This window comes from Ochlerotatus camptorhynchus, unplaced genomic scaffold (assembly GCF_037179485.1).
Source record: "Ochlerotatus camptorhynchus isolate MF236.1 unplaced genomic scaffold, CSIRO-AGI_Acam_v1.1 ptg000144l, whole genome shotgun sequence".
In the NCBI taxonomy this organism is placed as follows: domain Eukaryota; kingdom Metazoa; phylum Arthropoda; class Insecta; order Diptera; family Culicidae; genus Ochlerotatus; species Ochlerotatus camptorhynchus.
The window spans coordinates 459,016-481,061 of NW_027040634.1; the positions used below are offsets into that span (position 1 = coordinate 459,016).

Sequence of the window (22,046 nt, forward strand, 5' to 3'; positions counted from 1 at the left end):
TTATTTTCATTGAGGTTGCTTTTATGCGCCTTTAACCACTTTATCTTCACAAGCGTTGATAGACGAGTGGTCAACACACGGGCCCCGTGATCTCAACGTCCATGGTTCTGTTCCAGTCTGCCCCGTTTTATTATTTTTTTGTCAACTTGGTCAACGCCAGGATTACTCAAAATTGAGTTTTCTTCTTTAACTTAATTTTACCTAGCCCCACGGAAGCCACGTGATGAGTGAAAGGAACTCAATTTTGGGTACTTTTTTCTTACCGTGTACGAATTAGCCCGGGAAAGTGCCGACAATGTGTCCGTCGCGAGTTTTGGTGGCGATGCAATGTTTTTCTGGTAAGTAAATGTGAATTTATTAATTTAATGTAATGTAATTATGTTTTTTTTTAGGAAAGTACCAGTCCCAAGCCGAATTCCGGTAGGGAATCCGAAGCTGGATCCCGGGCGGGGAGTTTGCAGCCAGATCTCTCGACATACTGCAGGTTAGTCAGTGTATTTACTAAAAGCTACAAGCCCGATGACGGGTTCCGTAAACGGAGCCCGATGGGGATTCCGTAGACGGATCCCGATGGGGAAACCGAATACGGATCCCGATTAGAAAACCGAATACGGGTCCCAATGGGGAAACCGAATACGGATCCCGATGGGGATTCCGTAGACGGATCCCGATGGGGAAACCGAATACGGATCCCGATGGGAAAACCGAATACGGATCCCGATGGGGAAACCGAATACGGATCCCGATGGGAAAACCGAATACGGATCCCGATGGGAAAACCGAATACGGGTCCCAATGGGGAAACCGAATACGGATCCCGATGGGGATTCCGTAGACGGATCCCGACCGGGAAACCGAATACGGATCCCGATGGGGAAACCGAATACGGATCCAGATAGGAAAACCGAATACGGATCCCAATGGGAAAACCAAATACGGGTCCCAATCGGGAAACCGAATACGGATCCCGATGGGGATTCCGTAGACGGATCCCGACGGGGAAACCGAATACGGATCCCGATGAAGAAACCGAATACGGATCCCGATGGGAAAACCGAATACGGAACCCAATGGGGAAACCGAATACGGATCCCGATGGGAAAACCGAATACGGATCCCAATGGGAAAACCAAATACGGGTCCCAATCGGGAAACCGAATACGGATCCCGATGGGGATTTCGTAGACGGATCCCAATGGGAAAACCAAATACGGGTCCCAATCGGGAAACCGAATACGGATCCCGATGGGGATTCCGTAGACGGATCTCGACTGGGAAACCGAATACGGATCCCGATGGGGAAACCGAATACGGATCCCGATGGGAAAACCGAATACAGATCCCAATGGGAAAACCAAATACAGGTCCCAATCGGGAAACCGAATACGGATCCCGATGGGGATTCCGTAGACGGATCCCGACGGGGAAACCGAATACGGATCCCGATGGGGAAACCGAATACGGATCCCGATGGGAAAACCGAATACGGAACCCAATGGGGAAACCAAATACGGGTCCCAATCGGGAAACCGAATACGGATCCCGATGGGGATTCCGTAGACGGATCCCGACGGGGAAACCGAATACGGATCCCGATGGGGAAACCGAATACGGATCCCGATGGGAAAACCGAATACGGAACCCAATGGGGAAACCGAATACGGATCCTGATGGGAAAACCGAATACGGATCCCAATGGGAAAACCAAATACGGGTCCCAATCGGGAAACCGAATACGGATCCCGATGGGGATTCCGTAGACGGATCCCGACGGGGAAACCGAATACGGATCCCGATGAAGAAACCGAATACGGATCCCGATGGGGAAACCGAATACGGATCCAGATAGGAAAACCGAATACGGATCCCAATGGGAAAACCAAATACGGGTCCCAATCGGGAAACCGAATACGGATCCCGATGGGGATTCCGTAGACGGATCCCGACGGGGAAACCGAATACGGATCCCGATGAAGAAACCGAATACGGATCCCGATGGGAAAACCGAATACGGAACCCAATGGGGAAACCGAATACGGATCCTGATGGGAAAACCGAATACGGATCCCAATGGGAAAACCAAATACGGGTCCCAATCGGGAAACCGAATACGGATCCCGATGGGGATTCCGTAGACGGATCCCGACGGGGAAACCGAATACGGATCCCGATGGGGAAACCGAATACGGATCCCGATGGGAAAACCGAATACGGATCCCAATGGGAAAACCAAATACGGGTCCCAATCGGGAAACCGAATACGGATCCCGATGGGGATTCCGTAGACGGATCCCGACGGGGAAACCGAATACGGATCCCGATGGGGAAACCGAATACGGATCCCGATGGGAAAACCGAATACGGAACCCAATGGGGAAACCGAATACGGATCCTGATGGGAAAACCGAATACGGATCCCAATGGGAAAACCAAATACGGGTCCCAATCGGGAAACCGAATACGGATCCCGATGGGGATTCCGTAGACGGATCCCGACGGGGAAACCGAATACGGATCCCGATGGGGAAACCGAATACGGATCCCGATGGGGAAACCGAATACGGAACCCAATGGGGAAACCGAATACGGATCCTGATGGGAAAACCGAATACGGATCCCAATGGGAAAACCAAATACGGGTCCCAATCGGGAAACCGAATACGGATCCCGATGGGGATTCCGTAGACGGATCCCGACGGGGAAACCGAATACGGATCCCGATGGGAAAACCGAATACGGGTCCCAATGGGGAAACCGAATACGGATCCCGATGGGAAAACCGAATACGGGTCCCAATCGGGAAACCGAATACGGATCCCGATGGGGATTCCGTAGACGGATCTCGACTGGGAAACCGAATACGGATCCCGATGGGGAAACCGAATACGGATCCCGATGGGAAAACCGAATACGGATCCCAATGGGAAAACCAAATACGGGTCCCAATCGGGAAACCGAATACGGATCCCGATGGGGATTCCGTAGACGGATCCCGACGGGGAAACCGAATACGGATCCCGACGGGGAAACCGAATACGGATCCCGATGGGGAAACCGAATACGGATCCCGATGGGAAAACCGAATACGGGTCCCAATGGGGAAACCGAATATGGATCCCGATGGGGATTCCGTAGACGGATCCCGATGGGGAAACCGAATACGAATCCTGATGGGGAAACCGAATACGGATCCTGATGGGGAAACCGAATACGAATCCCGATGGGGAAACCGAATACGGATCCTGATTGGGAAACCGAATACGTATCCTGATGGGGAAACCGAATACGTATCCATTAGTTATCGTTTCCTGGAATTGGGTTGTATAATTTCGAAAAACAAACAAATTTATATACATCATCTGAACGAGCTTCGTTTTCTGAGCACAAATATATTTTTATAGTTCCCATAGACATTCATCTCGATTTGTAAACCAAGATTTAAATTGTCGATAAATTGCATTAGATGACATTAATATCCTTTTGAATGACAGTTCGCTCTATGGCGAGGGCCGCTAAAATGGTGATGTTTGCAAATGTAATAACACTGATTTATCATAGTTCATGTGAACCAAAATTTATGAAATTTTGGATTTAGGTTCCATTTTTAAACCATTTTTTCAACCTATTAATATTGAATTCAGAGAGCCGCAATAATGGCGGTAAGCTCCAACTCGGATTAACTTTTAATACCGTCCCTGTTTGGATGTTGAATAACTCTGATGTCGACATCAAAGCAGCCGGACATTCTTGATCGGGATTTAATCCGAGGATAATACCGATTGGAGCTTACAGCCATAAGTGATTTAATGAATAATTCGCTGATTGCGACTCTCTGAAAACTAAATGCACAGGTTTCATACGTCAAACTCATCCTTTGCAACGTCTTCTTGTAACTTAAAAATACAAAATGTCATAATAACGTAGGGTAGAGAACTACTTCGGCCTAATCGCCCGTTTTGGGCCTATCGAGCAGAAAACTTCAATAGAAATCCATTATTTCAGAGTTCGTCAATTCAATTATGCATTTGGTACGATACTTTAGTTAGGCTCTGAACCATTTGGTGGATTATTTTAACTTTTGGTTAAAATTTGACAGATGAAAAGTTATCGATTAACCCTGCTATCCGAGCATGGTTATTTCTGACAGACAAGAAGTTAAATTTTGACAACCGTGGCTCGAAAACCGGTCGATCGACAGCACGGGGATTTTCGAACATAGAAAATAACTTTCGAAATGTCACTTTTAACCACGAGTTAAATTTAACTCGGCAAATGGTTCACAGCCTTAATAAGCTACGGAACGAAGTCAATGAGAACACGTGATATGAAGGTTTGCACTCATTATTCCCAAAAACAAAAGAAGCGCTCCGACCGAATCAATTTTTATCTTCATTCTTTATTCTTTATTTCCATTTCGTCAAGCCAGTGTAGACTACATACAATGATTATTACAATGTTTAATCTTCATCCGATAGGCCGAAGTGAATTCATTGGCGTTTCAATCTTTCAATGCGCTAGGACGAGTTTAGAATCCGTAGGCCGAGTTTGGTGTCAAGAAGCAGTGTTAGACTTTTGACAATATCTCAACGATTGGTTTCTCTTTATCAAATCTTACGGTACATACGGAAAGGTAAATAAATTTGGAAGCCATCAGTAATAATAACATTCCGTTTGGTGCTAAACTGCGCTAGATAAAGAAGGACTAAGTGCGGGTTGTGCTTAATAGGCCGAAAATGGGGTAGTTAACCCTATAATGACTTCATAATTCCGAAAAAACATGTTTCCGGGCGGAATAAGTTTCATCAAGCCTTATGATGGTACACAAGATGGGTCGCAAGTTTATATAAAATTTAAAGTGTGGTTCGCAATCAGGGAAAGACTGAGATTTAAGAATTCTAATGTAAATTTTTCATAAATAATGCCAATTTAGAATTCTGTACTATCTAATAACTATTTCTTCGAACTTTTAGGCAGTTTGGATAACAATTTAGCCAACGTATAAGATACTTACCACAGACAAACAGACATAACACATTGAATATTTCTCACTGTAAAACATCGTCGTTAAAACATTACCGCCCTCTGTTGAGTACACTGTGGTGGGTAGTACGCTGAACAGATGGCGGTAGTGTGGAAACGTCAAACGCAAGGGAATTGACTATCCGCGCCACAGGTGGCGGTACTACCAACTAAGATACTTTTAAATTGACCGATAAATGCTTGTACGATGAACATCTTGCGAGTGTTATGTTTGTTTGTCTGTATACTTACTTTACTTTTGCTGATCCGACGTCCCTCGGAACCTAACCTGTATAACAAGTTGCGCCAACTAACTCGGTCCCTGGCTGCTTGTCTCCAATTTCTCGAGCGTCCCACACTTCCTACATCTTGCTCCACTTGGTTTAACCACCTAGCACACTGTACTTTTCTGCGTCTTGTACCGGCCGGATTTGAGTAAAACACCATTTTTGCGGGATTGTTGTCCGGCATTCTTACAACGTGTCCCGCCCATTGTACCCTTCCACTTTTAGCGACTTTCTGGATATTGGGTTCGCCATAAAGTTACGCCAGTTCGTGGTTCATTCCTAAATAGAGCTAGAACTAGGGCGTAACAGCTTTTGTAATCAATGACTTCTCTCGATGATTTCGCGGAAGTCATGGCTCTCCCAGGCGAATCGACATCACCATCGATTAGAGAAAGACTTCTACTACCCGATGGATATGTTGGTTTGTGTAGGCGTGTCTTGAATTCCGAGAAATCAACAAGAGAAGCCATTGTTTACAAAGGCTGTTACGCCCTAATTCCAGGTCTATCTACATTCTTCTACTCCATTCACCATTTCCATATACCCTCTGCCAAAGATGGTCCTAAGCACGCGTAGTTCGAAAACTCCCAGTGCTCCTCGAGCATTGTCCATTGTCATATTTTTCATGCACAATAATTTTGTTTATTATATATTTGCAGTTCGTTTGCAGCAATTTCGGAGCGATCCGTGAAGGGGAAGGCTTGCCACTTGTATATCCGAACAGTGGACCAAACAAGCCAGCAACCCCGTCCAAAGTGTCATGCATTATTGACAAATTGGCACAGTGGGTCGATTTAAAGGGAGATCTGGAGGCGCAGCGATCACATTGTCATGATTGTCTGGTAGTTCACTCAAAAATGCTATAACAATCGCCAAGCTCGCTGTAATGTCACCAAGTGCCTCGTCACCCACGAATAGGCGCCTATGTCAGTGGTCTAACAACTCTTAGCGCGCTAATGGCATAGTTCCCCTGCCGCATAGAGAGTTGCCACAATGATATTAGGTTAGCTAAGGTCAGTTAACTGACTGGTGGGAAACGGGAGCTTAAGCAATGGCTATTCTGTATGCATTTAAGAGATAGTCTACCAGAATGGATGTTTTTTTTTTGTACAATTTTATGTTTTCTGATGGTTTCGGTTGCAAAACATGAGAATTAACTTTTCCAATGCTTTCAATTGTACAAAGCATTAGAGCTAGAAACATGATCTTGTAAACACTACACACCTTAACTGGTAGTTTACTAAAAAAGATGCTGCTACAATCGTCAAGCTCGCTGTAATGTCACCAAGTGCCTCGTCACCTACAAATTGGCGCCTATGTCAGTGGTCTAATAACTCTTAGCGCGCTAATGGCATAGTTCCCCTGCCGCATAGAGAGTTGCCGCAATGATATTAGGTTAGCTAAGGTCAGTTAACTGACTGGTGGGAAACGGGAGCTTCAGCATTGACTGTTATGTACGCATTTTTATTATGTTATCTAACAACAATGGTGTGTAGTGTTTACACGATCATGTTTCTAATTCTAATGTGTTGTAAATATAATTGAAAGCATTTGAAAAGTAAGATTCTAGTGTTTTGTATATCTAAAAACATTAGTAAACATCTACATTTGAAAACATTCAAACAACGTTTACTTTAAACGTTTTGTACATCTGAAAACATCAGAGAACAACAAACACGAAGAACAAATGAAAACATCCGAACAACGTTTAGTTCTAACGTTGTGTACATCCGAAAACATCCAAAAAAGTTTGGTTCCAGCATCGGGAGGCATCTACGTTAGAAAACATCAGAATACATTTACATATAAAAACATCCGAACAACGTTTAGTTCTAACGTTTTTTACATCCGAAAACAACCAAAAAACGTTTGATTCTAACATCAGGAAACCTCTACATTAGAAAACATCAGAAAACGTTTACATATAAAAACATCCGAAAAACGTTTAGTTCTAACGTTTTTTACATCTGAAAACATCCAAAAACGTTTGTTTCTAACATCAGGAAACATCTACATTAGAAAACATCAGAAAACGTTTACATTTAAAAACATCCGAACAACGTTTAGTTCTAACGTTTTGTACATCTGAAAACATCCTTAAAACGTTTGGTTCTAATGTCAATAGATTGAAATTTTTGACGTCAGACCAACATTAGAATGGCAAAATTTTGTTCCAAAATTTCTGATGTATACATCATGTTACGTTGCTTAAATACATCTAAATCATAATGTTTTCTAATGTTTGACATCAGGCATACATTTGATTTTGATGCTGATGTAGACATCAAAATCAAACGTTGGGCTAATGTAAATTTCTATTCGGGCAGTGTTGTGGAATAATGAATGAATACGTCGTTTATAAAGCATTTACAAACCATGCCATTAAAACATGGACGCATAGTGGTATAAGAGCCATTTTGTTGACTGTATTCACCTTTATACAGCAATATTGTAAAGCAATGCAATGAAATCTAATAATGGAGGAAGACGGTCAACGTTTATATAGCTTTTAATTAGTAAATTAATCAGATCAGAGCAAACCGCGGAATAAAGACGCATATATCGATCTCAATGTGGTCATGTCTCAAAAACCATTTGTCCAAATCATTTACCCTTGGAAAAATATCAAGTACAATAGTTTTCCAAGGTGTGGTAAAAATTTGAGCCCAAAATATTAAGAAATAAAAAATCCCGCCCATGGTGAAAATAGGCCATTTTTTGACAATTTTAATACCTGCCGGCAATCAGCCTGTTTACTGTAGTTACTATAAAAAAAGACAAAATGTTTGTACATTTGTAATAATTAACCTTACAAAACCTTCAAATTGACGTTCTAAGATCACGAATAGCTTATTTGGTTGTGGAGCAATCTCTTTTGATAGTTGATTTTTTTTAATCTCGAAAATACAGGGTTGTAGCCCAGAAGGATCTAGGATCTTTAGAGCAAAATCAAGAAAGGCGTTTATTCAGAATGCCAAAATAAGCGTTTTGGCCAAGTTTGGCTCAAATCGGTGACATCGACCACAACTTTTTTAAATTCTGTTTCCACTTGAGCTGGAATGACCTATATATCATTTTCCAGGATACTTTCAAGAACTGGCTGTGTTGGTGTTAGATTACATTATGTCGTTTTCGTTTTTGCGGTGTAGCTAAACCGGTGCTACACTGCCGTACACCGAAATAATTTAGGGTGTAGATATAGGATGCACCTTTGTTTACAAACAAATGTTGTTGAGCTGTCAAAGGATCGCGCTTATTCCTGCTTACACTACGCCGGTGCTGCACCGCAAAAACGAAAACGACATAAGCCGATCCTTGGCTGTGTATCGTCATTGGAGAAAATTCGAAATCAAACCTGTTTTTGGGATAACTCTACTTCAAAGATGTTCCTGTTTTCCTTTTGAACAAAACTGAAGGATTTCCAGGAGAATATTAGAGAGCTTCTAGAGAGAGCTTGGAGTTCTGTGCATAACTTCTACCAGTGTTGAGATTTGTCATTGTCATTGACAGACTTTTGCACGATATTGACAATATTGTTTTTCACATAGTCAATGATAGACTTGATCCTCAAAAAAATCTTTGTCAAAATCTCATTCATTTTTTCGTCAATGACAAAGATTCACCTGGTAACAGAAAGTGTAATTTCTTGCATTCTGCGACACATTATTGTTATCCAAGCGGTTCAGGACGTAGATCCTTATTCACTTTAATGGCTCCATGTAATTGTTTTGCTTAAGCCATTTGATTTCATTTCAAATTTAGCTTATAAACAAATCAGCACATATTCGTCACTGACAAAAATTGTACTGACAATTGACATGGTTTGCCTTGACGATGACTGTTAGCTCAAACGAGTGACCAAAGCAGAATTTTGAGTATCAACGTGTATTGTCGAAATTTTGCAGCACTGACTTCTACGGTAATACAGAAACTTAAAATAGAATGATCTATAACATGAAAAGTAAAAGTTCCATGGGACTCCATGCTTTGACTACTTGGGAGTCCTAGACCACGATTTATTTTATTATTTTTGTATATAATGCCGTTTTGGTTTTTGCGGTGTAGCACCGGTGTAGCTATACCACAAAAATGAAAACGACATAAGGCAAATTCGACATGAACACGTTCTAGCTAACGCAATGTTAGATCGCAGCAATGGAAAACATTTTTTTAGCACATGCCATTATCATGACTTTAGAACTGTCTTGCCAAAATGAATGGAAGGCACCCATTCATTTTGGCTAATAAAATGTGTTATGTAATTGTGAAATATTAAGAAATTTTGATAATATTTTGTTTGTGTATACAACAAGAAAAGATTGTGAAGTTTGCGTTTGACCAGGGGAACCCTATCCCCAAAGAAGAATACTAAGATGAAACAGTCGGAAGAAAAACTTTCTATTTTAGTGTCCTCTTTCACGGTCCCTTTCATCCAACTCGGGGGCAACTTGACATCTCCAGTATATTGCCATTGTACCCCGAAAATTTGGTGCTGGTGGTTCTGTCAAACTCACAAATTTCAGAAGTGTTATCTGAATAGGACGAATTCGGAAATGATGTACTGTAAATAAAATTTATTTATTAACAAATAAAAGTTTGAAATGCATCTTATTGTCGCACGCCCGCCAAACGGACACGCGACATCCGACGACAAAACTAGTATTAACGACATAGAAACTCCAGTGATCCAAGCGACTGATATCGGTTTGATTCTCAGTAGTATGTACAATACATAATCAGTTTATGCAACTTTTTTTTATTTGGTGTATCGTATGTATTTGAGCAGTACATAACCAGTAGCATATGATTTGTAAACAAAAATGAATGATTGTCATCGTCAAATTGTTTCGCTTCCTATGTCTCACGGCACAAATTTCTACTCACAACACTGTTCCCAACAAACAATTTGAGTTGATCAACAACTGAATAAGCTATTTTTTAGCTGAAGATGCTTACGTTTGCCTGAATAAGCTCTTATTCAACATTCAATGTTTGTTGGGTTTTTGACGTTCTCCTATTCACCAAGAGTGATTAAATCTATCGCTAAGTTTCTATTAAAAGGCGTATAAAAACAATTTTGTAACTTCTTTATGGATAGAATTCTTAATGCTTCCAAAGTTGTTAACATGTTCCTCAAGCCAGCGTTTTAAATAAAAGTCTATGCACATTACCTGAACTCCGAGAAAGGCTCTGATAAGTTTACATATCTGTAGAAAATATCATACGGCATTCGGAAAGTTCTTAGCACTTCAGGGCAAGAACTTGAGGGAAGTTCCAAAAAAATTAGGAAATTTCAACGAATTTCAAGAAAGTTCCAACGGGTTTCAAGGAAATTCCAATTAATTTCAAGGAAATTCCAACAAAGTTTATGGAAATTCCGACAAATTTCACAGAAATTCCTACGAATTTCAAGAAAAATCGTACAAATTTCATGGAATGCCAAAAATTTCAAAAAAATTCCAACGATGTTCAAGAAAATTCCAATGAATTTCAAGGTAATTGTAATTGAAATTCTAACTTATTCAACCCAATTCACACAATTTCAATGGCAAAATTGCAAGGACATTTCAAGAATTTCATGAAAACTCATACGAATTTCAACAAAACTTCATTGAATTTCAAGGAAATTTCTCAATTTATAGAAAATAACTAAGAATTTCAACAAAATTCAATCGAATTTTATGGAAGTTCCATCAATTCTCAAAGAAATTTCATCGAACCTCAAGGAAATTCTTAAGAATTTTAAGGAAATTTCATGGATTTTCAAGCAATTTCCAACGAATTATAAGAAAATTCAAACAATTTCAAAGGAAATTCTTTCAAAATTCAAGGAAATTCCAATGAATTTCAAGGAGATTCCTATGCATTTCAAGGACATTCTTATGAATTTCTAGGAAATTCATTTCAATTTCAAGGAAATTCCAGCAGTTTAATGGAAATTCCAACAAATTTCAAGGAACAATAACTTCATGGAAATTTTTCGAATTTAAAGAAAATTCCAACTAATTTAACGAAATTCCCGAGGGGGACGACTCTATCTACGATGCAAAAAAGATTGTGTTTTGCTGTGGCTGTGATTGATGATGATTTTGAAGATTTCCTGCAAAAAGATGATGAGCGATGCAAGTAGATGCGACAAATGAAAGAAGATTTTTCGAAGATTGATTCGCTAGTGTGAGATTTTTTGAGCATCTAAACTTGAGATTTAGATGTGCCACCCCCCTCGGAAATTCCAACGAATTTAATGAAATTCCAACAATTTAAAGGAAATTACATCAATCTCATGAAAATTTATACTTTCACTTTCAAGAAAATTCTACCGAATTTCAAATGTATTCCACAAAATTTAATACGAATTCCTACGAATTTCAGGAAAATTCGATAAAATTTTAAGGAATTTCCATTGAATTTCAAAGAAATTTTAACGATCTTCAAGGAAATTCCAAATAATTTCAAGGAAATTCCTAAGAATTTCACGAAAGTCCGACTAATTTTAAGGAAATTTCTATGAATCCTTCGAATTTAGAAAAAAATCCAAATGAATTCAATGAAATTCTAACATATCCAACCAAATTCCAACAATTTCAAGAACATCGCAACAAATTCAAGGAAATTGCAAAAATTGTAAGAAAATTCATACGAATTTCTAGAAAATTCCACCGAATTTCGAGGAAATTCCACAAAATTTATAGAAAATTTTTAAAAATTTCCAGAAATTCAAAGTTCCATCAAGTTTACATGAAATTCCGACGAACTCCAAGGAAATTCATAAGAATTTTAAAGAAATGTCATAGAATTACAAGCAATTTCCAACGAATTTCAAGAAATTTCATTACATTGTATGGAAATTCCATCGATTTTTAAGGAGATTCCAACGAATTTAATGGACATTTCTATGGATTTCTAGGAAACTCCAACGAATTTCAAGGAAATTTAAACGAAAATCATGGAAATTACAACAAATTTCGAGGAAATTCCTATAGCTTCATGGAAAATCCTACGAATGTCAAGGACATTCATACGAATTACAAGGAAATTCCTATGAATTTCAAAAAAGTCTTACGAATTTCAAGTAAATTCTTACGAATTTCAAGTTAATTCCTACGAATTTCAAGGAAATCGATGAGTATTTTCAGTTCAGTTTCAGAAATTTTGCATATCAGGAGAACACATACGGCCTAGGGAAAGCCTTCATCATCGCACAACTATGATCAAAAACATAATCTGAAGGCTGATTATATTCAAGACCAAAATAAAATACAAGACAGAAACGTATTTTATTGCCATTTGATTATATAAGAAAATGAACCTCCATCAATCGGTTTCAATTCATTTTGATTTATTTCATTTCACCACGAAAATCATAAATTCGCTCTTTTCATATAACATGCTTGCCTGTTATTTGACATCCACACATGGGGAAACAAAAAGTTGATTTCCCATAGAAAAATACTATTACGGCGGTGAAGGACAATCCCTTTGTTTACGTTGTGTGGCGACATCTACTATTTGCAAGTGGGTACGTGAAACTAAGGTTATCTGTCACCTTGCCAGGGACTTGCTTTCATCCAATGAATACTAGGTAATTTTGTGGTTTTGCTGCCCCCTCGGTAGAGATGAAATTTTGCGCTCTTTTTTATCAAAACAATCACACCAAAATCAGAAATGTCCTATTTTTTAATTACTCGATTAACAACTAATCGATTATCTTTAGTTCGCTGTGCTGTCAGTTTTTCCACCAATGAGAGTGCAGCATACGTTTGAAACGATGGGTGATGATCCTCTAGAGAAGTTGATGCTTATATCGGCATGATATAACCGATTACAAATATTTTACTTTTCGGTTCGTGAATCGATTAATCGATTATTCGAATTAAAATTGGCCATCACTAGATGAATGTGAAACGTCATTTCAAATATAAGAACCGTACATAAATAATGATACAATTTGAAAAAGACCGGGGCTAATCACAAATTACGTGCCCACGGTAACTGAAATAAACACGAGTGCTGATCGGTTGCTATCCCTGTCAACCACATAAAGATGCACTATAGCTCACATGAATTTGACATGTTTGGACAATCTGGCACTTTTGGTAAGACAGAACAAAACAGTTTACTCTTTCACACTTGCACCGCAGTGCTTAATGCTAGAGAGAGTAGTCTGTTGCAGTCATCCTCACCCACTATGTTCATAATATTGATGTGAGCTCCGCCGACATTCGTGATTGTCGCCTCTGTGTGTTTGACAAATAATACCTGCCAATTTTGTTACTATGAGAGTCGCAATAAGCGATTTTGTCATTTATCTCACCCACTCTTTGCTCTTCACTCTTCGCGAAAATGCGATCAGAAAATCGCTCATTGTGACTATGTCAAAGCTAAATTTGGAGGTTTTATGCAACTCGGGGGCAACTTGACAGCTCCAGTATATTGCCAGTGTACCCCGACAATAGAGATCTCCAAGCGCAATTTCACGAACACTAAAATCCAACATCCATACATAAAAACAAAGAAGAAGAAGAAGAAACAAAAAGGTATCGCGATATCACAACTACTTAAAAAGGTAGCGCGCGGTCTCACGCACATTTTTGTGCATCTGGACTGGAGAACTCTATTTGGTGCTGGTGGTTCTGTCAAACTCACAACTTTTAGAAGTGTTATCTGAAAAGGGCGAATGCGGAAATAATGTACAGTAAACAAAATTAATGTTTAAAATTCATCTTATTGTCGCGCGCTCACCAAACCACACACGCGACGTTAGCGACATAGGAACTCCAATGATGCCAGCTAAAATTTTTGTTTTGATTCTCAGTAGTGTGCACAATAGCATTGTTGAGTAACATATCTCGATTACTTTTTCGAAGGAACGTATCAGCTTTTGTAAACAAAGCATTTGATCGTCGATTTGGCGTAACTGGTAGCTCGCCCACGAATACTAATGCTATCATCAGACATTTTTGATGAATGTTGCAGATGCTCATTAGGATTCTATTTTCAAGTCGTTCGTAATATCTTCCAACGTTGAAAGTTATTTGAGGTGATTAATGAGTATTTTCAGTTTAGTTTCAGAAGTCTTGCTTGTCAGAAGAATACCCAAGAACACAAGAATAGAGAAATACAGGAAAGTAAACTTTTCTATATTCATACGGCCCATGGCAGGCCTTCATCACACTACTATAATAAAAAAACTGTAGGCTGATTATATTCAAGAACAAAATAAAATAGAAGACAGCAAAGTATTTTTATTGTCATATGATTATTTAAGAAAATGAACCTCCATCAATCGGTTTAAATTTGTTTGGATGATTTCATTTTACCACGAAAATAATAAATTCGTTCTTATCATATAGCATTCTTGCTTGTTAATTTGACATCCACACATGGAGAAACAAAAAGTTGGATTCCCATATATATAGAGAAATACCAATAGAGAAATGCCAATGCGGCGGTGAAGGACAATGCCTTTGTTTATGTTGAGTGACGACATCAAGAGCAAATTTTCATTATGTCGTAAGTAACATTCGCACCAATCCGAGAAAAATAAAGTTTTGTTTTGATGACCGAAAAGTTATTCCTATTTCCAAGTAAACACATATAATCTCATAGTAATAGCAATGTTTAACATATTTAGCAGGGTTTTAATCATACAAATGCAAATCGCTGGCTTTCATGCTAAAAAATACTAGTTTTTGAGTCAAAAGTTATTATACGTCGTTTGGTGGCCCCTATTGTTACTTAAGTCAAAGTGTATTTACCAGGATATTCGGGAGAATTATCAATTACGTCTCCTTACGTGCAGCCCATTCATCATTTTAGGACCACCGAAATCATCTTAGCAACAAACAGTTCGATTTATTCACTTTAATAATGAAAACGCGAAGCGACGAACGTACACTTTTCACGGGTTTCTCAGCGCTGTTACTTAAGTCAAACGGCATCTCCATAGAAATTGGGTGACTTAAGTAACATCGAAAACTATTTTGATCGGAAGGTGATTACGTCAAAAAGCAATTTGACTGGTAAATAAATTTAAAAATGGGATTTGATCCTATATTCGGACAGTATATAGTGTAATAGCAGGAGAATCGATTGACACTGATAGCTCGACTTTGTTTACCTTTGTTACATTCGACGTAATGAAAATTTGCTCTTTACATATACTATTTGCAAGTGGGTACGTGAAACTAAGGTTATCTCTAGATAGAGCTGGAATTAGGGTCAAACTTCTTTTGTAAACAATGACTTCTCTTGATGACTTGACATTCAAGGCTCGCCCTCGCATACCAACATCATTATCGGGTAGGGAAAGACTTTCCCTATCCGATGGTTATATTGGTCTGCGTGGGCGAGCCCGGTGTTTACAAAAGCTGTTACTCCCTAATTCCAGCTCTATCTAGATCTGTCCCCTTGCCGGGGACTTGGTTTTATGTGGCAGGCACAAACTTTTCAACCTATTATTGTTACTTACACATACAAAACATCATCATATTTTGACCAAAACAATGGAAGGCACCCCTGTATTGGTTAAATTATCAAAATCCATCAAATTTGCTAAGAGAAATTACCGAGAGTCAAAGTGAGTTTTCAAGAACATTTATAACACTGAATGTACCATATTTGGATAAATAATAAATAAATTTAAAAATATACGCTATTCTAGGGTAAGGCTATAAAACAAAATTTCCAGCGCAAGATCGTAATTAAAAGTAACAGACTGACAGATATTGAATAATCCGGACTTTTAATTTATCAAAGTTAAATAAATCTCTTATTAGGTCAAGATCTAATAAACCTTGAACATTGACGACAGCAACAAGTTTCACTCTACAACATTTACAATAATTCTTCACAAACATTTAACTTGGATAAACGTACCCAGTGTCATTCGTACCACACTATTGATTGTCTGAATGATTACTCCAGTATCATAAAGTCATCGTTCTTTCTGTTAACGGTATAGAGTTCTCCAGATGCACAAAAGTGTGCGTGAGACGGCGCGCTACCTTTTTAAGTAGTTGTGATATCGCGATACCTTTTTGTTTCTTCTTCTTCTTTATTTTTATGTATGGATGTTGGATTTTAGTGTTCGTGAGATTGCGCTTGGAGATCTCTATAGAGTTCTCCAGATGCACAAAAGTGTGCGTGAGACCGCGCGCTACCTTTTTAAGTAGTTGTGATATCACGATACCTTTTTGGTTCTTCTTCTTCTTCATTTTTATATATGGATGTTGGATTTTAGTGTTCGTGAGATTGCGCTTGGAGATCTCTATTCCTATCAACGCAAGACGCATTAACACTCCAAACACGATGCCTCCGGTAAAATGTGTAACAGCAAACTTGCAATGTTTGAAAAATTACGAACTACAAATTTAATGGCGCCATTTGAAACTATGGACTTTAAAAAAAATCGGTGTCAATAGATTTATGATCCATCGATAAATTGCTGAGCAATGGTTTTACAAACATTGCCAATTTTCTGTTACACATTTTACCGGAGGCATCGTGTCCGGAGTGTTAACATGTGAACTGGTTGATCGATTTGAACAATTTTATCTCATTTTAAACAAGAACTCTTCCACACTTTGTGACTTTCCAGTATGACAACGACCGATTTATTTTCTATTAATGTTGATGACCCATTCGCCTATTTCTGTTTCCACACATTCGTTCCCAATCATTCTGGCTAAGCATATTAATCAAATCACGTTTGAATTGCAACAAAAACAGCAAACCAGCAGTTACCCCAGTAAGAAACCAGTTTGGAACTCTTGCAGTCGTTTATTGTAGCTTTAGAAAACTTTCTTCTGCGCGGATTACCGTGGTCTTGTTGTTATTCCTATTCCATCATAACGACAACCAATTAAGAACCGGATTCAGCGAAGATTGTTGAAGAACTTTTGCCACCGCTTGGAAAGATTTTGGATTGTGTTGGTTCCTGCACTGCTCGCGCTTGATACGAGTGATCCAGGACCAACCGATGCATGCGAACCAGCATTCGTACTGGAACTGGTCGAAATGGATCCGCTGTGACTGTTGAAACTTGAATTTTAGAATTATTCATCTTTGATTCTTCGATTATATTTGTCAAATGTGTTACATGAGATGAACAGCAAATCATGTAAATCAGTTACTCACCTCACAGCGATCGGCTTATTGGCAATCGAAGTGGCTACCGCTGTCGTATGGAAAGCCGAAATGGGTGGCAAGGGTGGTAGGATTCCACCACCTCCACCAATCCCTCCGATGATGGCACCAATTATAGCTGGAGCCACTTGTGCTATGACAGCGGGGATGATTATCTCGGCACTGGATTTTTTTTTCCAACAGGAATCATATAAAAAAAATGGAAATGAATTAAAACCCATCCTGAAGATAAAACGTCACCGAACCGAAGCGAATATTTACCCGGGAAACGTTTTGGTTTCTTCTGCCAAAATTTGCTGACCACAAAGAACAAGCCCGAAGACAGTTGTTAATCTTGCGATTTGCATTTTTAGCACTTCTTCTGTTCGTTTCACCCAAGAAAGAACACAGCTAGGTCAAAAAGAGGATAAACGATTCACACCGGAGTCAGCCAACCAAGTGATGATACTGGTGGTTCGAATAGAAGCTTCAGCTGCTCCGGAATTATGATCGCATTGTTTTGTCCACCCTCGTATGTCTTAATTGTTGTGTGTCTATTTGTGATTGAATGAAAAAAAAGAGAATTCCTACGAATGATAGCTAATGAAACCATTTTGAAGGTTAATGATTAGTATACATACGTGTGCCGTATGTATATCGCACATACTTTGATTGATGCCCGTGGATGATCCAGTGTAGATCAGTGGGTGGGAGTTGTAATCACATTAAACTTCCTATTTCGAACATGATGTGATGTGATTCGATTATTCGTGGTGATTCCAGCAATCAATTATTGCTTTAGCCATGTCGGGGAAAAATGGCTTCTTGTTGTTGGTGGACAAGAGGAGTCAAACATTTACGAGTGATGCAGTGATATGCACAAGTGCTACTGTGCCAGATAGTAATGACGTTAGATAATAATGGAACATACAGTACCCGTTCGATGTTGGCATCAAGCCCAAACATTTAGTGTCGCTAAAATTGAACGGGTTTATTTTGAAATTTAATTAATGATTTCGTTGATCTTGGATCACCGTGACACGACATAGACGTTATTAATAATGAATCTTTCATTTAAAAAAATAATCACAAAGGCCAAAAATACATTATTTTCAAAAAATCGTTCGGAAGCTGTTAACAAAATCGTACGGGTACTGAGATTTCAAATTATTTTAATTATGATGATGATGATGGTCCCACCTCTTACCCCTACAAAGGTTTGAGCTAAACGAGTTTTCTTAAAGATAATTAAATATAAACATTTTAACCAGGTTTGCAAACAAAATCGAGCTGATTACAATTACAGATATAAATGACCTGGTAAGTATGGACAGTTCGTATACACCACGATCAGTCAAGTTGCTTTTTACACCGTTGCTTTTTTCGCGAGATTGCGAGTTATTAACAGATTGTTTATTCCTTCAGTGAGTGCGAATAGTTTGATAAATTGACAGGAAGTCGTGTCACAGTGGGGGTTTACCCCGATAAAACCATACCGGCGAGTAAAATTGAAATAAATAGTGAACCATTATTATCGGACAAGCGTATAGAGTCGCAAAAGTGGCGACAGCCATTGCTGTCAATTGACCCATATCAGGTGATGTAGAGATCTTGCATGCAAGTTCTTATATAATCACAAGAAGATTGTGTCGTGATTTGAAGTGACGGTTGTTTACATTTAATTAATTGGTTGCGAGTTATATTCTCTGTGTGGCGCGAGTGGAAGACAAAAAAATTTCGAGCAAGTGTTTCTCTCGATTTTAGCTTAATTTTCTCTAGAGTTTCATCGAAAAAGCGGTTCTGACAAACAACTTCCGTCACCGATTCCCCCCAGCCATGTCGCTGGCGTGGGACTTTCCCCCCCTCCCAGACTCCGGAGAAGGGGCAAGTAACACAATCTATGGATCATATACGGGTGCGACACTGCCGGCCTACATGGACCCACAAGGTTTGCACGGTGAAATTGTGGTGTTAAGGATGGAATCCGATACCGAATCCGGAAACTACCGGAGCATCCTTTCTTGATTCGCTCGTCTATCGAGAAGTGGATAAAAGGAAAAATTGATGGTGCTTTCCCTGAATCTAGAGGTAAAACATACGCACTCAAAGTCCGTTCGCAGAACCAAATGAAACGCCTCCTCGCCATGGATCAGCTCTCCGATGGAACCAAGATCAGGATCACCAAGCATGCCAGTCTCAATACCACCCGTTGCGTAATCAATTGCCCAAGCATAGCAAAGGTAACCGATACCGACATTCTGTCGTATCTCAAGGATCAGAAAGTCACACAAATTCGCCGGATTACTAGGAAAGCAAGAACCGGGACCGAAAGAGAGAATACAGCTACTGTTATTCTGACAATCGATGGAACCCGCATTCCAGAACACGTTGACGTTGGGTATCTAAGGTGCAGAACCCGGCCCTATTACCCAGGACCGATGCTCTGTTTCCAATGCTTCGCTTTCGGGCACACAAGCAAACGATGTCAGCAAGCAGATAAGACATGTGGCCAATGCGCAAAAAAACACATTACTGTTCAGGGAGAAAGCTGTTCTGCCATCTCGTTCTGTCCCAGGTGTAACACGAATGATCATTCCATAGCTAGTCGGAACTGCCCGGTGTATAAGACGGAAGACGCAATACAACGTATCCGTGTTGACAAGGGAATCCCATACCCAGCGGCCAAAAGGATTTTCGAGGTGGTCACCGGAGAGAAATCCTTTGCTGGAGTCACCAACAGGAGTAAAGATTCCGATTTCGCTGACCTCTCAGCTAAATTTGACCTTCTCCTCAGCCAAATGGAGGAAAAGGATCGCAAGATTGCAGAATTGGAGGCAAAGAACCAAAGTTCTTCAACCACTAGCAAAACGGATATTGATGAACTCCGACAGATGATCGTGAACTTGCAAACCGAAGTACGACGTAAAGACGAACGTATTCAAGCCCTAGAATCAGCCCTGAAACCGGAAAGTCGGTTGAACATCATACAGAAACACGGGACCATCGAAGACTTAGTAGCCAGAGTCAAGTCTCTCGAGACCACCGTATCCCAAAAAGATAAGGAGGTTGCCAATCTTCGCCTTGTTAATCAGCAGTATAAAAAGCTCATCACAAATACTAGCTCAAAACTCCCGACACCATCTGTCCCAAAAGAGAACACCAAACAGGAGCAACAACAACAAAAATCCCAACATACACCACACGAAAAACCCTCTGGAACGAAGAAGAAGCAAAATAAACAGACAAGCGACGAAGTAGACTCAAAACGGTCAAAAACACTGGCATACATCTCTGATACTGAAATTGAACTCGACCCTTCGCCATCTGTAGAAAAGGTTGTCGACAACGAGCTTATCTCCTCGGAAGACGAGGTGATGTCCACCGAGGACAACTCAACTCCAATGGAAGACTAGACCTCCACAACCCAGTCAACCCAGTCCGTCTTACCTGATCAACCGGAAAAGAATTCCCATAACAATCAACATGCACTTTACATCTACACCACCCTCTACTGAGGCTAGAAACAATCAGGAAACAAAGCGGACTGCATCTATCTCAATCACCACAAACATTACAACGACATTGAAAACACCGGATAAGGCCTCGGGTAGTCGGGGCCCTGTCAGTGCGGACGCTATGGACCAACCGGAACTGGCAGACACCCCCCGACACTCGTTGGCAAACTCCGACGAGCACCGGAATTTCATCATCTCGGCCGTGTCACGGAGCAGTCGAGGCCCCCTCGATGCGGAAGTCATTATCCCACCGGAATCGACGGACAACCCTCGTCACCCTGTGACCGCCGGAAGAGGGACGGAAAAAGGAGGACACTCCTATCCCCCTTGGGACAGCGTGGGACCAAAGGCAACCGTAATGAATAAGGACGATGAGGGATTCAAGAAGGACAAGCTGCACAACGTCAAAAATTGTGGAAATAATGGGTCGAGTGATAACATCACATTCCCCCAACGAAGCATAAACGATGATCCCAAGGAAGATGAGAATAGCATGGAAGGAGAAAGGACCAGTGGGTCGCGTGATAACTTCACTCTCCCCCACGTGGAATCCGAAAAGGCTCAAGTCGGCAGGCTGAGTGACATAAATACACCCCGAACATTTGAAACACCGCTGCATGAATTAAGTAACATGAGAGATATTCCCAAACAAGCACTATCAAATGCCCGCGAGTACGATAAATGGCGAACCCGGATTGGAGGGAGTCCCCTTCCGATCGCTGGTTCCTCATCTAGTCCGTCCTTCGTATCGATAGCTCAAACGACTTTGCCAGCAGCGGGGCCAGTTCTGGCTGCTTCTGTTGGTGGAGCTCTGCTGGGGTCCACCATTCTCCCCTCAACACTGATAAACATCCACACATCTGAACCCAATCGATTCCATGCCAAGTCAGTCATTGGACCCGGACAAACGTCGCGGGTCACTACTGGTGAAGAACGACCTATGACCGTCGGTCCGTTATGCAGATATCCATTCCTTTCGGTGACCCAGACAACTCTACCGGAAGCGGAAACAATCCTGACAACGTCTACCGTTGATGAATTGCTGGAGTCCATCTCTAGCTCTCCAACCTCGACATGCTCCAATGCTGCCAGCTCCAAA

General features: G+C 40.3%; 2 protein-coding genes across 2 annotated transcripts in view; one reads left to right on the top strand and one right to left on the bottom strand.

Moving 5' to 3' along the window:
- The first annotated feature begins 3,992 nt into the window (after positions 1-3,992).
- The window catches only part of IKKbeta (I-kappaB kinase beta), a 526,241-nt gene continuing 508,187 nt past the window's right edge, over positions 3,993-22,046 (top strand). The window contains exon 1 of the mRNA XM_065221548.1: positions 3,993-4,003. The gene's annotated coding sequence lies outside the window, so the exon portion shown is untranslated. The remainder of the gene's footprint in view (positions 4,004-22,046) is intronic.
- LOC135700860 (uncharacterized) lies at positions 17,078-18,205 on the bottom strand. Its single transcript, XM_065221517.1, has 4 exons — positions 18,100-18,205; positions 17,715-17,986; positions 17,445-17,615; positions 17,078-17,348 (listed from the first exon to the last, which is right to left on the bottom strand). The coding sequence occupies exons 2-4, from the start codon at positions 17,798-17,800 to the stop codon at positions 17,183-17,185; spliced, it is 423 nt and encodes a 140-aa protein (XP_065077589.1). The 5' UTR covers positions 17,801-17,986; positions 18,100-18,205; the 3' UTR covers positions 17,078-17,182.

What these genes read in the sequence shown, in the direction of transcription:
- LOC135700860 (XM_065221517.1), bottom strand. Translation starts at nt 17,800, where the DNA reads ATGCAAATCGCAAGATTAACAACTGTCTTCGGGCTTGTTCTTTGTGGT. An exon ending in GAAACCAAAACGTTTCCCGG is followed by an intron (nt 17,616 to 17,714) that starts GTAAATATTCGC and finishes AAAAAAATCCAG; the next exon opens with TGCCGAGATAATCATCCCCG. An exon ending in AATAAGCCGATCGCTGTGAG is followed by an intron (nt 17,349 to 17,444) that starts GTGAGTAACTGA and finishes CTAAAATTCAAG; the next exon opens with TTTCAACAGTCACAGCGGAT.